Genomic DNA, 17,577 nt, shown 5'->3' with positions numbered 1-17,577 from the left:
TTCTAGACTTTTTAATGCTTCAGGAACTTTGTTTTTATAGTGATGACTCTGCTGGCTTTAATCTTTCCATTCTCCTTTACAAAACACTTCAATCAGATCAGATTGTGAGCATCTATGAACAGGAGCTTTTAAGTATTGCTAAAGATTCTTAATTTGATTTAGACTTGGACTTTGACTAGACCAATTAAGATGTGATTTCAACCATTTTACTCTAGTTCTGGCTGCATGTTTAGGTTTGTTTTCCTGCAGAAAGTATCAAGTCTTCCCAGATGCTCTGAGCTTTTCTTGTTCAGCTTTTGACTCTGGATCAGAGCTTTATATACATGCAGAAGCAGAGGATGATTAAATGGATGCAGGTCCGGGTCCAATCTGAAAAATGGAGCTGTAAATGCAGAAAAGAAGAAGCTGACTCAACAGGATTAAACAGAAAATAAAAAAACTACGACAATAATGATTGCCTTGCATCTGGACGTTAAAAACATTCGACGTCTTTGACCTTCACCTCCTCCTCCATGTCGGAGAAAGAAAAAAAAATACGACTGATGATGTGCTAAGAATAAAACCCCAGATGTGATTTCACCAGAGGGGGTAAAAATGAGATCTGTCCTGCAGGAAGGCGCTTTACATTATGTTGACACACTTTTTCAAGGTGACTTTAAATGACACAAACCCCACAGAAAAGACGAAACGCCCAGAAGCAGCAGCAGCGTGAAGGAATGGAGCTGCAGATTCTGGGACGTATCAATAAATGTGATCTGTGGGGCGGCTGCGAAGGCCGCATTTCTGCAGGGAAGAGATTCCTCTGGTCGGTCACACACACACACACACACACACACACACACACACACACACACACACAACACACACACACACACACACACACACACACACAAAACCCCGAGCCTTCAGCAGCATCAGTAAATCACTCCTTTCAGCTCCTCCCTTCTTTCTCCTTCTCCCCAAATTTCCCTCTTTTCTCCGTTTTTCTTTCTTTTTTCCTTTTTTACAGCGCAGTCAGGAATGCTGGCTCTACAGGGTGGCTGCTGCTGTTGCTGCTGCTCACTGGAGCGACTCACCTCCCATGTCTCACACTCATCCCATGTGTCTCTTATTAGCTACACTCACCCGAGAGCGGGAGGGATGGAGGGACGGAGAGAGGGAGAGGCTGGTGCAGAGGGGGAGGAGTGGGAGGAATTTGATATGCTTTGTGCACGAATGACTTGTATAAAACAAAAGACGGGGCAAAAACTCTGAAACACACACCAGGACTCGGGAAACTATAGCAAAAAAAGAGATTATAATTTATTCCCAGATTTTTTGTTTCTTTTGCCCTCATTTGCATCTTGTTTCACAAGGTAAATTGAAAATAAAAAATAAAAACCGACCGCCATACCATGAAAATGTAAAAAAATAATACAAATAATATGTGTTGTATATATAATTATATCATTATCAACAAACGGACGACATTAATCATAATAACAATACTATCATCATAAACAGAAACACTAAAATTGCTGGTCTCATGCATATCGAACGCCCCTCGGATACAAAAGAGGGGAGGATTTACTAAAAGGAGAACCAAAAGCTCCACCGGTTCAGAAGAAGCGCCTAGCTACATGCAACGACAGAAAAGAGACTCATGTACACATTCCTTCTGGCATCAAGTATTTTACAACATACTGTACTTCACAATCCTCCTCCCCTCCCAGCTAATATACTGTACAGAGCACGATACAAAACAAGGTTAATACAGGGAAACGTTGGGACTCTGGTGCAGTTTGCAGGGACGATGTGCAACATTTTCACACCTTCTTTTGTTAATCCTTCAAAATGTTCCCGTCCAGGTTCAGTTTGATAAGTTCCCTCTTTGTTTTCAGTGCTTTTCTTCTTCTTTTTTTTTTTTGATTCAGTCTGTTCTTGCACAGATTCACGTGTTTAGTTTCTACTTCTTGCCCGAGCCGCTCTGCATCGTGTCCCCTCCCTCACAGGGTCTTGTCACTCTCTTTCTTCAGGTGACTGAAAGATTAAAAACACAAGAAGAAGAAGACATGAGCTCAAGTTTACATTAATGGAAAGATCAGCATCATTACATGTGGTTCACTGATGCACCTTTATAGATTGTAAGTTTTTTGATCGCATCCTCCACACACATGGTAAGAATTTCTAAGCAGCCTTCAAACAAATTCATCAGCAGCATGATCTCACACGGAAAAAGTAGAAAACTCCAACCTTTCGTTTGAGTAATTTTATTTGTTTTTTAAAGAAGACGCTGTGGTTAAGTCTTGGCAGCCCTAAAGGTGCATTTCCACTGAAAGATACTTTTCAAGATCCCCTGCAGAAACCAGAACCAAATCAATGTAGCAGAGCGGAGGCATCCCAGTAAACGGAAAGGTGAAACTTTGTGATGACCTTTAGTTTTGGCCATCTTCCTGTTCTGCAATTTTGTTTACAGACAAATTACTTAAATCGACTGCAGCTTTTTGGCCGATCACAGATCTTTAAAAAGCCTGCTGATTCTAGTTTCAGCCAGTACCATTTTTTTTTTGTCTGAAATGTTGCTAAATAAAGCAAGAAAGTTGCTGAGTTGGTAAAAGTGGGATGATTGTTAAATGCAGACATGATCACAGCAGAGCAGAAGACAGAGGCTGATTTTTAAACTTTTGCTAAAAAATGAAGGACATCTGATTTCCTCTAATTTAAGCCTCAGTTTTTACAGTTTGCTTTCAAATACATAAATGAAATCTGTCAACCACAGTGGAAACCTTCAATTCAAGGAAACAGAGAGAAACATTTGAATCAAAGGATTGGCTTTATTTACTGGAGAAAGTCAGATTATTCCAACCTTCTTCTGAGCTAAAAGTGATTTTAATTCAGTTTTAGTATTTATATACAGACAGAATTTGTGTTTTTTCACTACAGGTTGTAATCTCTCCTCTTTTCCTCTCATGCACAGAGTAAAGATCAGCAAATGTCAAATCTACTTTGTTGCTTTTGTGCTAAACAAAAGAAATTTTAGCTCCATAGTAAACCCAAGAAGAAACATTTTGCAGTTTAAAGCAAACTTAAAGACAGCACCTCAAACTGGAAAAAAGTTTTTGTAGTTAAAATGACAGGCCAGCATATATGTCATTGAACAGCAAATAAGCCACAGTTTTACAAAATAAAGTAACAGTTTTTTGTAACTAAATAGAAGATATTTAGTTTTGGGTAAATATAATCTACCCAAAACTTTCCACATGGTAAAGTTTTAGCTTTAATGGGTCAAATTCTGTGAAAAAAAAGTCTCCCATTAAGCAAGTCTTTTTTTAAATCTGATTATTAATAAGTTAATCCAAAATACTCAAAAGATTACTCCAATGCTGTACTGATGCAAAGGGAAGTATAAAGGGTTGATGTTTTCACATGCATAAAATTTTTGCAATTTAATAACTTATTTCAACAATAGAAACTAACATAAATGATAACAAATAAAATAACCATGAAAATAATGCAACATAAAACAAAACAGAATGTCAACATAGCATTTCCAAAAGACCTTATCATTAAAAACAAAATAGAAACTATAAATTACCAGCTGATTTTAACTACAGATTATCAAGCTTTCACTAAGGGAATACTATGTTATTGTATTTTAGGCAACAAAATGATTATTTTCTTATTTAAAAAGGTGAATTTAAGTTGTTTTTTTGCATCTTTTAATGTAATGTGTTTTATAAAAAAGGCTTAAGTGGTTAACTGAAAAATGTGCAAAATGTTTTTTTTCCCAATTGATCGTCAGAATAATCAATTACAGTTTAGACAGAACGGACAGACGTCTTCAGCACCTGTAATACTCGTCCTGTGTGAGGGAGTGGTGGTGATGGTGGTGGATCCACTGCTGTTCCAGGGCCAGTCTCTGGATCTGCAGCTCCGCGCTCTGGGCCTGCTGCATGGCCTGGAGCTGATGGGCCGCGGACATGGGACCAGTGAGGGAGGAAGGCTGGGGCAAGTCACGGAAAGGAGCACCTGTCCCCACAGCGAGAGTTGGAAAAAAGAGGGTCAGAGGTCACCGTCGAGAGAAAAGCGGCATGACCGAAATGGTTTGTAGCACTGTGTTGGTTTTAGAGAAGAAAACTGAACGAGTACATGGACGAGGAGCCTTCTCCTCACCGAACAGCTGTTGGCGAAGCACCTCGCTGTCAGTGAGGGGGTGAGCCAGGATGGGCGTGCCGAGCGCTGCTCCTGGGTAAGGAAGGCGAGCCAAAGGAGACCCCGACGCCAACGGGTCCATCAGGGGGTGAACCCCGCCCGCCGCTGGATGCCAGTGATGTAATAGGAAATACAGGACACATTTAAAGTGAGTCAAAGCAGGATCTCCAGAAGACGTTTTACAGACAGGAGCTTTTATCAGATCAGATCAAAAGAAAGTCAGGGAATATTGTTGAGTATGATTTGTAGAACAAATATTTAACCACACAATCACACGACCTTTATGTGGTTTAATGTAGAAAATTCTCGTTTGTTTGAAAAAAACATTCAAACAAACGAGAGGACTAAAAGGGCATGTCCAAATCTGGCTAAATACATAGAGAAACTGATACATTTTTATACGTTTTGGCTTTTCATTCACACAAAAACTCTGATGTCACTAAAAATGATTATTCATGAAAACTCTAAACAAAGAGGCGAATTGAGAAAACTCTGTATTCATGTTTACGTCATTACAATCTGATTCCCAGTTGACATTGTCTTAGTTTTTTAATAACTATATTCCATTACACTATATAAAGTGTGTGTACTTTGGATAAAAGAAACAACTTTAAAACAGATTTAATCATCTAAAGAAAGAAAAATAATTTCAGAAAAACACTAACATCAAATTGCTCTGTGGTTAGTGTACAGCAATCTTGCTAAATAAAGATTCATGTTTGAAACAATCCTTTTTTTCTGAAGATATCATATTTTGCTTTTATCCTTTTAAGGCTTTGTCAAATGTTTTATTTTTTTGGATCTAAATACTAATGTGTAAAACTGTCAGTAGTGATATTCTTTATGTATCTATCTGAAACAATAAGAACAGATCACATCTCTGTGTGCTAAAAGATAAAATGTTCACATAGTTGTCTGTTATTTAACTATTGCATACCATGAATTATTGACATGTCAGAGCTGAATGACTTGATAATTTAAAGACATGGCAAGACTCAATTGAGTCAAAAATACCTAGGAAAAAGGTAAACATTAAACCAACTAAAAGAAAACTAAAGAAATACTAATTGAGTTTAAAGATTACAAGAACGTCTGGCACTTTGGAAGGAAAATGTAAATAAGAGAAAATTACTTTTTCACATATTGGTGAATGTTGAAAAAATTCTGGCTCTGGTTTTCCTTCATCAATTTATTTGCACTACAGCAGAGAAATAAGTATTTGACACACTGACAACGTTTCCTGACATGTAAAGAACGAAGAGTTTTGTAAACTGTGAGTCGGAATACAATAAAAATATAATTTTAGTCCCACTGAGGGGCATTTCAAGTCAAAGGTATGCACAGAGATAAAATATATAAAAGCAAGAATAAGCGACTGTAAATAATACTGTACAGTTATTAAAATAATTTTAAACCAGTGGTCTTAAGCTGCATTCCTCAAGTGTTGGAGTCCTGCAACTTTTACATGCATCCCTTGTCCTACACTCTTGAATTACAAGGTGAAACTGCCTGGATATTGAAGCCAGCTGTGCTGAAGCAGAAAGACATCCAAACATTGCAGGACTCTGGGTGTTGAGGACTGGAGTTTGAGACCACTGTTTTTCACCCCAAAATTTATTAAACATTCCTTTTATGCTGACAACTGTAAGAAAACTAAAATATCCTGTATTGTTTGTTTCTTATAGGTTGTTTATGTGAGATTAATAAATGTAATGATCAATACTGTTTTTCGAACCAAAGGACCAGAAAACTACTAGAACCGTCAGAAATAATATTTTTTCTAAGATAACACTGAGATAAAAATATATATGTTATTTGGAAGTTTTTTTTCACTGAATTAAGACTTTTTTGCATCGTTGAATCCAAAAATGACATCCATTTTTCTCAATCGGGTTGGGTTTTTATAAAAATTACATTCTTGTAACATTATCATCCATAAAAAGTCTTAGGAGAAAAAAGAAAGTTTCCTGACAGGGTGTACAAACAAAATATTACAAACTTGGATTTCTGTAAGTTGTACAAGAAGTACTAGTAAGGATAACAACATGTAAATCGAACATTATGTGTTCATTTTGTTTCTTTTCTGTCCTGATGGACTCGCTCCTCCTGCTCGTCACTCATTGATCCCAGATTCTCAGGAAAACGATCCATAGACATGGAGCATGCATTTTGATGCTCACATTGCTCCATAGTTCGGAAAGTTGACCAGACTGAGAAAAACCAATATGATTTTTGGATTTAGCACATCAAAATGACCCTAAACCAGCTGAAAAACTGACCAGTGTAATCACTGACAGTCATTGTAAGTAAGAACAAAGTTTGACTCTTTGAGTTTAGACTTTCAGTTTGCTATCAACAGCATCAACTGTTAATTACTAACTAAGCGGATGTTTTGAAATAATGTTTTGTGTCTAACTGTTCATAGTGACAGATCTGAGGTTTGCTGTGGGAGCTGACTGACAGCAATGGTAATAGCAGTTGGTACCTGTGTCTTGCTGGTGCAGGTGAAGATGTGAGTGGATGTGTGAATGCTGGTGATGATGAGGCGTCACATTCAACATCTGAAGACGCCCCAGGTTCTCTCCTCCACCTCCTCCCCCTGTTCCACCTCCATTCCCCCCTCCTGCTCCGCCGCCTCCCCCACTTCCTCCCCTTTCTCGCTCCCTCTCTCTTTCTCGCTCTCTGTCCCCAAAGGCCGGCAAAGCTGCTCTGTCCCGCTCCCTCTCTCGTTCCCTCGCTCCGCTCCTGTCACGCTCGTACGTGGCAGGGGAGCGCGTGGGAGTCGGATAAGTCTCGGGCAGAGCAGCTGGGGCGGGAGGGGGAGGCACGTGAGAGGACAGGGAGTTAGGGAAAGAAGAGTGGGGCACTGGGTGATGAAGTGAGGAAGAGTTGGAGGTCGGTGGAGCAGTTTGAGGAGGAGCGGTTGGAGGTGCGGAAGGTGGTGCCGGGGCAGAGGGGGCGGCCAGTGGGGCAGACGAAGGGTGAGAGGGGACGGAAGGTGGAAGGAGGGATGAAGGAGGAGGATTAGACAGTGACTGTGGAGCAGGAGGTTGTGGAGGACGGGTTACTTGTGTCAGGGTTGGGTTTTGAAGGTGTGGAGGTCCAGGTGGAGCAGGAGGAGGAGTGCCATAGAGTGATACTTCATTAGCTGCTGCACCTCCTGCAAGCAGCAGGGAGTGCGCATGTGCATGGGCGTTGCTGTGGGCATGCGCATGTGAATGAGCAAGCGCAATAGCTGCAGGGTCGGGCATGGATCCCGCAGGATAAACCCGCTCATCACTCTTAAACTCAAATCCAGGCTTTAGCCGATCTCGATGAGCTGCCATTGCGTGAGGGAAACCCACGCCTCCCAGACCCGCACCGCCAATTCCGCCTGGTACGGGGCCCCCGGCCACACCAGGGTGCCCCGGCACACCTGGACCACCTTCAAGGCTGCCACCGTACAAAAAGCCCAAGATGGCTGCTGCTGTTGCTGCATCGGTGGGTAGGTGGTGTGGGTGGCTCAAAGCATGGTTTTGTAATTGAGGGAGGAAGAATGAGGGGTGGACATGGGGGTGACCATGGTGAACTTGAGGGTGGTGTGCCTGAGCACGACTTGCTGCACCAAGAGGAGACATGGCATGTGGGCGAGCGTATTCACTCAGGGTTCTTAGGGCTGGTGTGTCAGGTCCTAAATATGGACCTCCTAACCCAATCCCCAGGGCCCCCTGAGGCCCACCAACCACTGCCGACGCCCCACCCATGGTGGGCAACAGGAGGGAGTGGGGAATAGCGTGGGACAGAGAGGGGTGGAGATGATGTGCCGGTGGAAGATGAGCGTGTGGATGTGAGGGGTGATGCTGAGGGTGAGCGGGAGGGTGGGCGACTACGTTGGCGGAGGAAGAGGCAGAGGAAGAGGAAGGGTCAAGAATGATGGAGGACGAGGGGGGGAAGAAGAGCGAGGAACCCTGGCGTCCCCCTCCAGCAGCACTGACATCCTTCTGGTGCTGGAAGAGAAAACAGACGGACAGTAAATCATGTGTATGTGACCTACGTTCCTCCCCTCCCTTCAACAGATCAATTTAATCTACATCGAATCCATAAAATCTGACACTGGACATAATTATCAAGCTGAAATGTGCACACCTGTAGATGCCGATCCAGTTCTCTCTCACGCTCTCTTTCCCGTTCCCTTTCTTTCTCTCTCAGGTCTCTGGCCCTCTGCTCAACTTCTCTGCGAGCTCGTTCAATCATCTCGTTCCTCTTTTTCCACAGTTTGGAGCCGTCCAATGGGACAAAGAGGACATCGCTGCGGGCACAGGAGTTGCCGCTGCCTCTGTCAAGGACCTTGTGAAACCTAGAATCATTGGACATAGTGATAAAAACTGTTAGGAGTCAGTCTGATGTTAAGAACTGAAAGCACTTTGCAAAACGCCTCTTGAACTTTTTCACATAACAACCACAAACTTCAGTGTACTTTCTTGGGATTTTATGTGTGAATACACGTAAAGCAGAGTAGTTTGCTACAAGGACACACGAGTCCAAAATCTAAATGATAATAGCAGTTAAAGTATTGAAAAATGACTCAGTCTGTTTTGAGAAATAAGAAAGGGAAACATCTTCATGGGCCAAAAGATAGTACATACACACACCAAAGGACTAATTGTAGGAAAAGGTATTAACACAAGCACAGCTGAATCTATTAGCATGTCCTCTGATTTTTATTTCTAAAATACTCTAAAGATAATTACCAATTTTCCATCCATTACAAAATTATACTGTAGTTTATGTTGGTATATCACATAAAATACAAAGAAATACATACAAGTTTGTGAGTAAAGTGCAGGGATGCTCAAGTCCAGTCCTCGAGAGCTACAGTCCTGCAACTTTTAGATGCATTCTTATTCCACCTGACTGGAATCAAATGGCTGAATTTCTTCACCAGTCACTCAGGTCTGACCAGGCCTGGTACCAAGCCATTCATTTGATTCAGCCGTGTTGGAGAAGAGATGCATCGGAAAGCTGCAGAGTAGTAGCTCTTGAGGACTGGACTTGAGCACTCCTGGTCTAGTGTGAGAAAATGTTAAATGTGAAAAATCTCAGAGGTACTAATACTTTTGCAAGGGCCTTCATTCCAGTTAGACTTTACCGTGCTGATTGGCTGGCGTGAATAGGAATATCCACATGTTTTGGTTCAGGTGAGGGACTTCTTAACACCGGGGGAGGGCTTTCAGTTTCTTCCCGGTCCTCCGGTGGTTCTTCCTTGATTACGGCTGTTGGAGGTAGACCTGAGTCTGAATGTCCCTCCACTCCAGGAAGCGATGAGGTCAAGGCAGGTGTTGAGACGTTGTTGTTGTTGGTGGTGGAGTTACTGAGAGGTGGTGGTGCCTTTGAGACATTCTGAGGTGAGGGTGCCTGTGAGTTTGTGTTGCTGCTACTGCTGACTGCGCTACTGTTGCTGCTGCTGTTTGCCATGGTGCTGCCGTTGCTTCCGTTGGAGTGATATGTGCCACTGAACTGAGGATGATTGTTCAAAGTGCCATGGAAAGACGAAGGGCGGCATCCAGGTGAACAGCTGGATGACACACCTGGAACGGGAAGTTGTGAGGTGGGTGCAGAGGAAGAACCAGAGGGAAAGGATGAGAAGGCCCCCATCTGATTGGTAGATGGGCTAGGTAAGGGAGATAGAGGTGTTGGAGGAGTTTGAGCGGAGGACTGGTAATGTGGAGGACGTGTACTAGGCCCCATAGTTGATTGGGGTGCCTGGGAATGGGAGCTTTGAGGGGGGTGTACAGGTGGCTGAGGAGGCGGATGTGGGTATTGTCCATGATGGCTGGAAGAGGAGGAAGGAGAGAGTGCAGGAGGCTGATTAGGGCCTCCACGGCTTTGGTAAAGAGCAGACTCTCGCAGGTTTGAATCCCTCTCTCTGTCTTTGGGCCCAGGCTGGTAGTGGGGGTGAGGTTGGAGGGCGTGTTGCGTTCCTCCTGTGCCTGGGTACTCTCGTCCCAGGTTTGGAGTCACTCCAGGGGAGCTTAGGTACTCTCGATTTGTGCCAGCAGGAGGTGCGCCAGTTGGAAAGTCTTTTCCTCCACTTGGAGGATAGTCTCTGTGGAAGTGATCTGCTCCAGTTGAAGGCATTTGTGTCTGGTCCATGGGTGGAGGGAAATCCCTGTTGGATGAATTTGGGGGATGAGAATGGGGATTCTGGGGAAGAGAGGAATGAGAAGGATGATTGAGGTTGTTTTGGGGTGATGCAGGTGGGTCACGATTCAGCATGGGGGCGACTGGTAGACCACTGGTTGAACTTGGGGGGTTCCCCTGTGGTATGGAGTTGTTATTAGGGTTGCTGTTGCTCACAACCTCTCTTGCCTGGCTCCCAAACTCATTCCATCTGTTGCTATCTTTGTCTCTCGGGTGCCCCCCTGCAGGTCCAGTGGGGCCAAAGTCTCTATTCTGATTTTGATTTGGCAGATTAAATTCCCTTCCTCCTTCCCGTTCTCTTTCGCGCTCCCTGTCCCTGAATGCTGGACCAAAGTCTCTTCGATCTGGACCTAAGTTGGATCCATCTCTTCCTGAGCCTTGGTACTCCCTGTTCTGCCCTATGGGCATCCCCCAAACTCCCTAGCCGGAATGCTGTTGGGGACACTCATTGCACCACAGCCATTATTACTACTCCCCCCTCCATTGCTGTTGCTGCTGTTGCCAACAGGAGCAGAAAACTCTCTGGTGATCTCTCTCCCACCACACTCTCCTCTTACTCCCCTCTCCCTCTCTCCTGTGGGGCCCCTCTCTCTGTCCCCTCCCCCTCCAGCATACCTGGGAAGGTACTCTCTGTGAGGGTGGGGGTGAGGATGGGGAAGGTAAGAGGGGTGAGATGAGGAGTGGCGAGAGGATGGCGGGTTGTAGACGGAGGGAAGTTGTTGCTGCTGGACGGGGGGCTGGTGCTGTGGGTGGTGGCTGCCAGGATAGCGGGAGTAGCCCCAGCTCCCCTGACAGCCAGTTGCTGTCCCGCCCTGCCAACTGGAGCTGTAGTGGTGAGGATGGCTAGAGGGCTGAGTCTGAGGCTGAGACTGGGACAGGGACTGCGGGGCGCACTGTGGCAGCAGAGAAGGAGGCGTGGACTGAGTCTTGTCCATGAGTTTCTCTGTTTTTTCAGTTTTGTCTCTTTCTGTCTTAACCTCAGCTGGCAGGTTTTGTCCCCCAAGCTCCAATGGCTTCAGGGCAGGTGGAGGAGGAAGTGGAGGGGGCAACGAATGGGGGATGTTGGGGCTGTTATGTGAAAAATCTCCTCCAGAGATTGCTGTCTTGTTTATGCACTGTGTGTTAGCTTTGGAAGTCATTCTGTTGCTTTCAATGCCTGCTGGTGAGCCATACTCAACTTTACACATCAATTTGGAGTCCAGGGAGAAGTATGATTTCCTCCCACTATTGCTGTCATTTGATGAATCTCCTCCTCGAATAGAAGGAGTTAGACTGGAGGAAGAGCATGGAGTAGAAGGGGGCTTCAGAGATGAAGAATCTTCAATTGTCTCTACGTCTCGTTTATCCCCATCGCCACACGATTCTTCTCCTCTCCCCTCTCGTAACGTTCTCCTGTCCTCCCCGGTCGCCTTCCCTGCACCAGCTTCCTTACCTTTCTCACGTTCTCCTTGCTTTGGTGAATCGGGCCCATCAGAATCAGAGTCCAGGCTACCCAAAGGGGAAGCGGAAAGACTCGGAGATGAGGATCGATTGTCCTGGTCTATATCGCGCCCGCTACTCAGGCTGCTACTGCTATTGGCCAGGCTCCCTACGGCTGAACTCCTACTGCCCTGGGATTGGCCATCTTCATTGTCACTCTCCCGAGATTGGCTTGCAGCTGAGGTTGGAGGTGGAACAGTGGAAGGTGTTGAGCTTTCAGTCAAGTGTGTTGATGTTGGAGGATTTGGGTTTGGTGCTGAATCCTGACAAAAGAATGAGCGACTTCAGAGTAAGGTAGAGTCAAAAATACATTTTTGTCAAAGACAGCAAGGTGCAAGTTGCTTAATAAGCGATCTTTATATAAGAAGCTGACGACATGTAACACAAACCTGAACTTTCTGTCTCTTTGGAGGTGATACAAGTTCCTCCCCCTCACTCTCTGATGAATCATGTCCTTGTGATCTGCAACTGAAGCGATTTCCAGCCAGTTCCTCTCCACCACCTCTTTGCTAAAACAACACAAGACTTTTAATTTTGTTGTACTGAATCCATAATAGGCTTATATCTGTTTTTAGAACAAAGCCTGCAGCTGCATGCGTTTAAACACGAAGCATCAAAGGTTTCAATGTGCTGACAAAAAATGAGTTAAACAGTTCTTAACACTGCAAGGGTATGTCTGTAGCAACCATACTGATGACTCACTCACACACACACACCAAATTCAAAACAGGCAGTTTTTCTTTGTTTCATGACTTTTATCGTTTGCATGCATGCATATTATTACAGTCAAGACAGTGAGAGGTAACAATGAGCACAAAGAGATGAGCTCTGACCGTCTGCCGGTCGGTGCGTTCAGGGCGAGTTGGGCTGGTGTGCGGGCGTCTGCCCCTTCTCTCCTCACTTGCCCCCCTCCTTCGCCCACTGCGCATGGGCATCTGCAAAGTCCACCAAAAGGGAAAAACATTGTGGGGTGGTGCAAAGAGTTAAATGTGTATGTGTTAGAGAAGAGAAAGAAGGAGAACGAGAGATAATTGAAAAAAAAAAAAAAACCAAGAGAGTTATTTGAAACAAAAGGGGTGGGGCGGCAGTTTGGGGTAGCAGTAGTAAAGGGAAAAATGAAGAAAAGAAGAAAAGGCAGGAACAACAACAAAGAGAAATGGAGAATGACTAACCTGACATTTTGAGAAATTATCTAATTTCTTACTAATTATGACATAGTAAGACAAACATTGAGAAATTAAGCAGGTATATACCCTATGACAACTCTACAAAAACAGAAAAACTAGACCTTGCACATACCGATTCTTTGTGCGTCCTTGTTTTCATTATCTTTCCTTTATAACGTCCATTTCACAACAGAAGCCATTCCAGGAACAGAACTGGTTCCAATTGTTTATCAACTGCAAAAGAAACAGAAGAGAAGGCATGAGTCAACCTGAAGGGAATTCTGCTCAAGTACTCAATGTTTTTGTGAAAAAATAAAAAAACACGATGAAAGGACGCAGTGGTCATTGACGTCATTTTGGTATCCGTACTCGCAGGGGAGTTTGTGAACTGAAGACATTTTTAAAGACATGCGAGACTATAAGAGGAGAAAACAGCATTTAAATTCGCTGCATGCTCCACACTGTATCGGCACCACTGCTCTTCGCTGCACTCAAAACAATCTCCTCTCTGCTCTTAGGTTTCAGCACGGCAACGGAGAACTACAATCTCAAGAGGTTCATCCACTCCGACTGTCAGAATACACCGTTTGGTCGAGCTGCAACACTGAGATACTGGCATTTTGGAATGTAGTCTGCAGGAGACACACTGTGAATGAGAGCCACAACCCCCGTCCTTCTTCCACCTTCCCCACAACAACCCACAGCTACTTGTGGTTAACCCACATGACCTGGTTATGGTCAGAAGAATCACAAGCTTATTTATTCAGCAACCCATTAGGGGACCGAACAATGTCAAGATTCTTTTTTTCCATGTGGTAATGCTCGACAGTGAGCAGTAGGCACTCAACGTTGGGTTTAAACCATTCATTCATGTGCCACTATGATGAAAAAAAATGGCTCATGAATATTAAATGAGGTTAAAAATAGTGTGCAGGGTTGTAAGAGAAAAGAAAGAACAGCTAGAGTAGAACCAGAGTGTATGAACACTGTAGGTGAGTCATGGAGCAGCTTTACTACACATGCATTAATCAAATAAAAGGCTCCTGCAGCAAGTGTGAAATCAGGAAAGTCACAATCACTGATGTTAATGAATATGCACTCATTATTTGTCACACTTGTTCAATTGCTTACAAAATAAATAGCAACTTAGCCAGTCACATGTCAGCAACTCCGTGTATTTAGGCACCTAGATGTGCTGAGGCGGATTTGCTGAAGTTCAAAGCACCGGCAACAATATTTCGGAGCTTCTGAAGGTGGCACAGTTATTTGTGTCGGGCGAGCTGGTCTGATTATTTCAGAAGCTGTTGATCTGCGGAACTGTCACGCATGACCGTGTTTCTGGTTTATGGAGAGTTGAGAGAGAAAATTTCACACAGGCGGTAGTTATGTGGACAGAAACGCTTTGTTGAAGGCAGAATGGCTCATAGGGCCAGAAAGGCAACGGTAGCTCAAGTTACCACTAGTTACAACCAAGGAAAGTGAAATAGAAAACACTTCGACCCTTGAAGCGAATGACTACAACAGCGGAAGACCATTCCCGTCAGCTAAAAACCTAGAAATAACACTAAAGTTGAACAGGACGACCAAATCGCCGCGGTATCTGCCATATTAATACCTTAGAGTCATGGATGACATGAAAGCATGAATCCCTTCAGCCTTGTTTCAATGCTTCAGGCTGGTCTTGTATCTCTGTTGTTTCACTTGGCTGATGACCATATCTGATGGTTTGTAAACATAGAGTGCCCATCTTATGATGGCTACTTCCAGTATGAAGGGCATCATGCCACAAAATCAGATCATCTCAAACTGTTTTCTTGACAATGACTAAATAAGCCTCTTCAGTCACCAGAATAACTCTTTTAGGATATGGTGGACATGAAGCTTTGCGTCACAGACGTAAAGCAGATAAATCTGCAGCAACTGCACGATGCTATTAGATCAATGTGGACCAAAAACCTGTAGTAATATTTCTGATACATTGTTGAATCTATTCAACAATGAATTATGGTAGCTCTAAAGGCAAAAGGCAGGTCCAGTCTGGTTATACCTAAATGGTGGACCAACATAGAGTCTTGCCAACCTGTGGTGTAGGGGGATATGTTTTTGGGCCCCTGGATACAAATGAAGAATAGCTTAGACCTCAAAGCATGCTGAACATGCCAACAAATCTGCAGCAACTGAATGAACTATCCTCTCAAAAGGGACCAAAATATGTGTCCCACGAATTATTCCTGTTTGTCTAATCATGCACTAGCCAAGGCGAAAGGCACAGTCCCTTAATTTACCTGCAGATAAATTGATTAATAACGCAGCAGCGGCAGCAGCATCCAGTAGGGGGTCTGAACAATGCCTCTCAGTTACAGGTGGCATCCTTGCTGGCCTGCCAGTGGTCCACCGGTCATCAAACACCAGCACTGTCACCACCAACTCGCAGCACATGCATCATCAACAAACTGGCCTCTTCCCTCTGCGTGTGTGATGCAAAGCAGCGGCATGCAGTGGCTCTGCTTACATCACCAACGACCGTGCACCCTCAACGACTCTTTTCTTCCTGCAAAAAATGCTACTGATACACATGCAGAGCATAGCTGCAGCCTATATGCTACCAACAGCGGAGCCCCAGCCAGCCAGATCCTCGGCGACGTGTTCAGCAGCACATACATGACTCCACAGTCTGCACGGATGTCTGTTTTCAAAGCGATGCACATGTTAGAAAAAGGTGAATCGGAATGGCGATTTGCTTTGGCTCCCCTCAGACCCCATTTTTCCCCCTCGCAGGAATGTGGATGCACCGCGTCGTGCAGCATTTATTCGCCAGGACATCATTTTCTTTTTAGACATAGCAACGCAGATTGATGATAGTGGAGATGAGGATGAGGATGATGATTAGCGCACAAAGAGTAGGTACGAAAAAATGGCATGGTGAGAACAAACGTGGCTCAACAAACAGAGGAGTGTAAGAATCCATTTTCTGCTTCTTACCTATAATATCCAGCGATGCGTTCTCCCACTTTGCCTTTCCCTTTCTCCCCTTGAGTGTGTGTGTGTGTGTGTGTGTTTTCTTTTTTTTTTTTTTTTGCTTTATGTTGCACGCGGACACGCACACCTCAGGGCCCAGGCGTCTGTCAGCAGAGCCTGGCGCTGGCTCATGTTGCAGCGGGATCCGATCATAACAATAACGCAGAAGAAATCTCCTGCTACTCCTTGCAGGGGGAAAAAAATACAGGGGTGCCAACTGCAGACTGTACAAATTGATGCCTCTTCCCCACCCCCTTTCGGTCCCCCCCCCTTTTTTCTTCTTCCTATTTTGCACCCCCCATCTCTCTCTCTTCCCCCTCTTTCTTCAAGACGACTTGCACTTTTTTGTACCCCCTCTACAGTCTTACAGTCAAAATATTTAGCGAGAGAGAGAGAGATGCACGTCGGGTGAGGGAAAGGGAGAGTGGTGAGGGCGTGATTTGCATAAGGAGAGAAGGGGGGGAGGACGTGAGGAGGAGGAGGAGAGAGGAGGAGGGAGGAAGAGAGGCGCAGAGAGAGGGCCAAAACTCTGAAGAGGGAGGGGATCAAGAGGGAGGGTCTCCTTAGACTAGTCCCTCCAGAGTCACCTTTACTACACGGAGAGCTTGAATAACTCTCTGCAGTAAACCTAAAAAACAACAACAACAATAATAAATGTCTGGTTTTAATAGGTGAACGTGTGCGCTTCCCAGATTTTTCTGCTATGTCTTAACAAAGGAGCCTGGGACTCGTTTGGAAGCGGTTGAATGTGTGTGTGGTTGAGGGCTGCAGCGGTGTGTCCAGTCAAGCGGCTCTGCAGACCTCCTCCTCCTCCTCCTCCTCCTCCTCCTCCTCCTCCTCCTCCTCCTCCTCCTCCTCCTCCTCCTCCTCCTCCTCCTCCTCCTCCTTCTCCTCCTCCTCCTCCTCCTCCTCCTCTTCGCCCCCTGTCCCGTCTCCTATTGTGTGGTTACCGTGGCAACCCGTCCGGAGACTGTGCACGGTGCGCCTGCGTGGCTCCAGCCTTCCTTCATCATCTTCATCATCATCATCATCATCGCCACCAGCAGCAAGCAGCCCGAGGAGGAGCAGCAGCGGCGGCGGCAACAAGCGGCTTCGGCTGGGAGCGGCGCCTCTCCGCTGGCGCGCCCTCTGCCGGCGGGTGCCGGAATTGACACTAGATCGGATACGTTTGGTTTGGAAATAGGAAGCAACATGCTCTGGTTTGGTGTTACCAAAGTTGGTTAGAGATGCCCACTTTTTTTTTTTTTTTTGAGTGAATATTACAGTAAACTTGAAATGACTCGAATCTAACTTACAACTTTTTAGTCAGGTATGAGAGTTTGTTTTAATATTGATGAAAAACTACAAGTTGCACTGGCAAATTATTTCACTGATAACATTTTACCCATGCTATAAGTGAAATAATCTGCCAGTGGAACTAGTGTTCATCAGTGTTAAGCAATTATTGCCTTATAATAAGCTCCTTTATCTGATTTTGTTACCCATTATTTTTGTCCTCTATAAACACAAAAATATTTGCACTTGAAACTAAACCAAAACACTC

General features: G+C 44.6%; 1 protein-coding gene across 1 annotated transcript; it reads right to left on the bottom strand.

Moving 5' to 3' along the window:
- Positions 1-1,278: 1,278 nt before the first annotated feature.
- atn1 (atrophin 1) lies at positions 1,279-16,276 on the bottom strand. Its single transcript, XM_055047822.1, is given in 11 exon segments — positions 1,279-2,019; positions 3,828-4,008; positions 4,153-4,296; positions 6,677-8,177; positions 8,317-8,527; positions 9,320-10,779; positions 10,782-12,113; positions 12,240-12,359; positions 12,684-12,785; positions 13,150-13,250; positions 15,999-16,276. Coding segments are annotated over 10 exon segments (5,112 nt in total). The 5' UTR covers positions 13,177-13,250; positions 15,999-16,276; the 3' UTR covers positions 1,279-1,985.
- Between the last annotated feature and the right edge of the window lie 1,301 nt (positions 16,277-17,577).

Source organism: Poeciliopsis prolifica, unplaced genomic scaffold, assembly GCF_027474105.1.
Source record: "Poeciliopsis prolifica strain line A6 unplaced genomic scaffold, Auburn_PproV2 SCAFFOLD026, whole genome shotgun sequence".
NCBI lineage: Eukaryota > Metazoa > Chordata > Actinopteri > Cyprinodontiformes > Poeciliidae > Poeciliopsis > Poeciliopsis prolifica.
The sequence above is the reverse complement of the archived record's forward strand: the minus strand, read 5'-3'. Positions and strand labels throughout refer to the sequence as shown.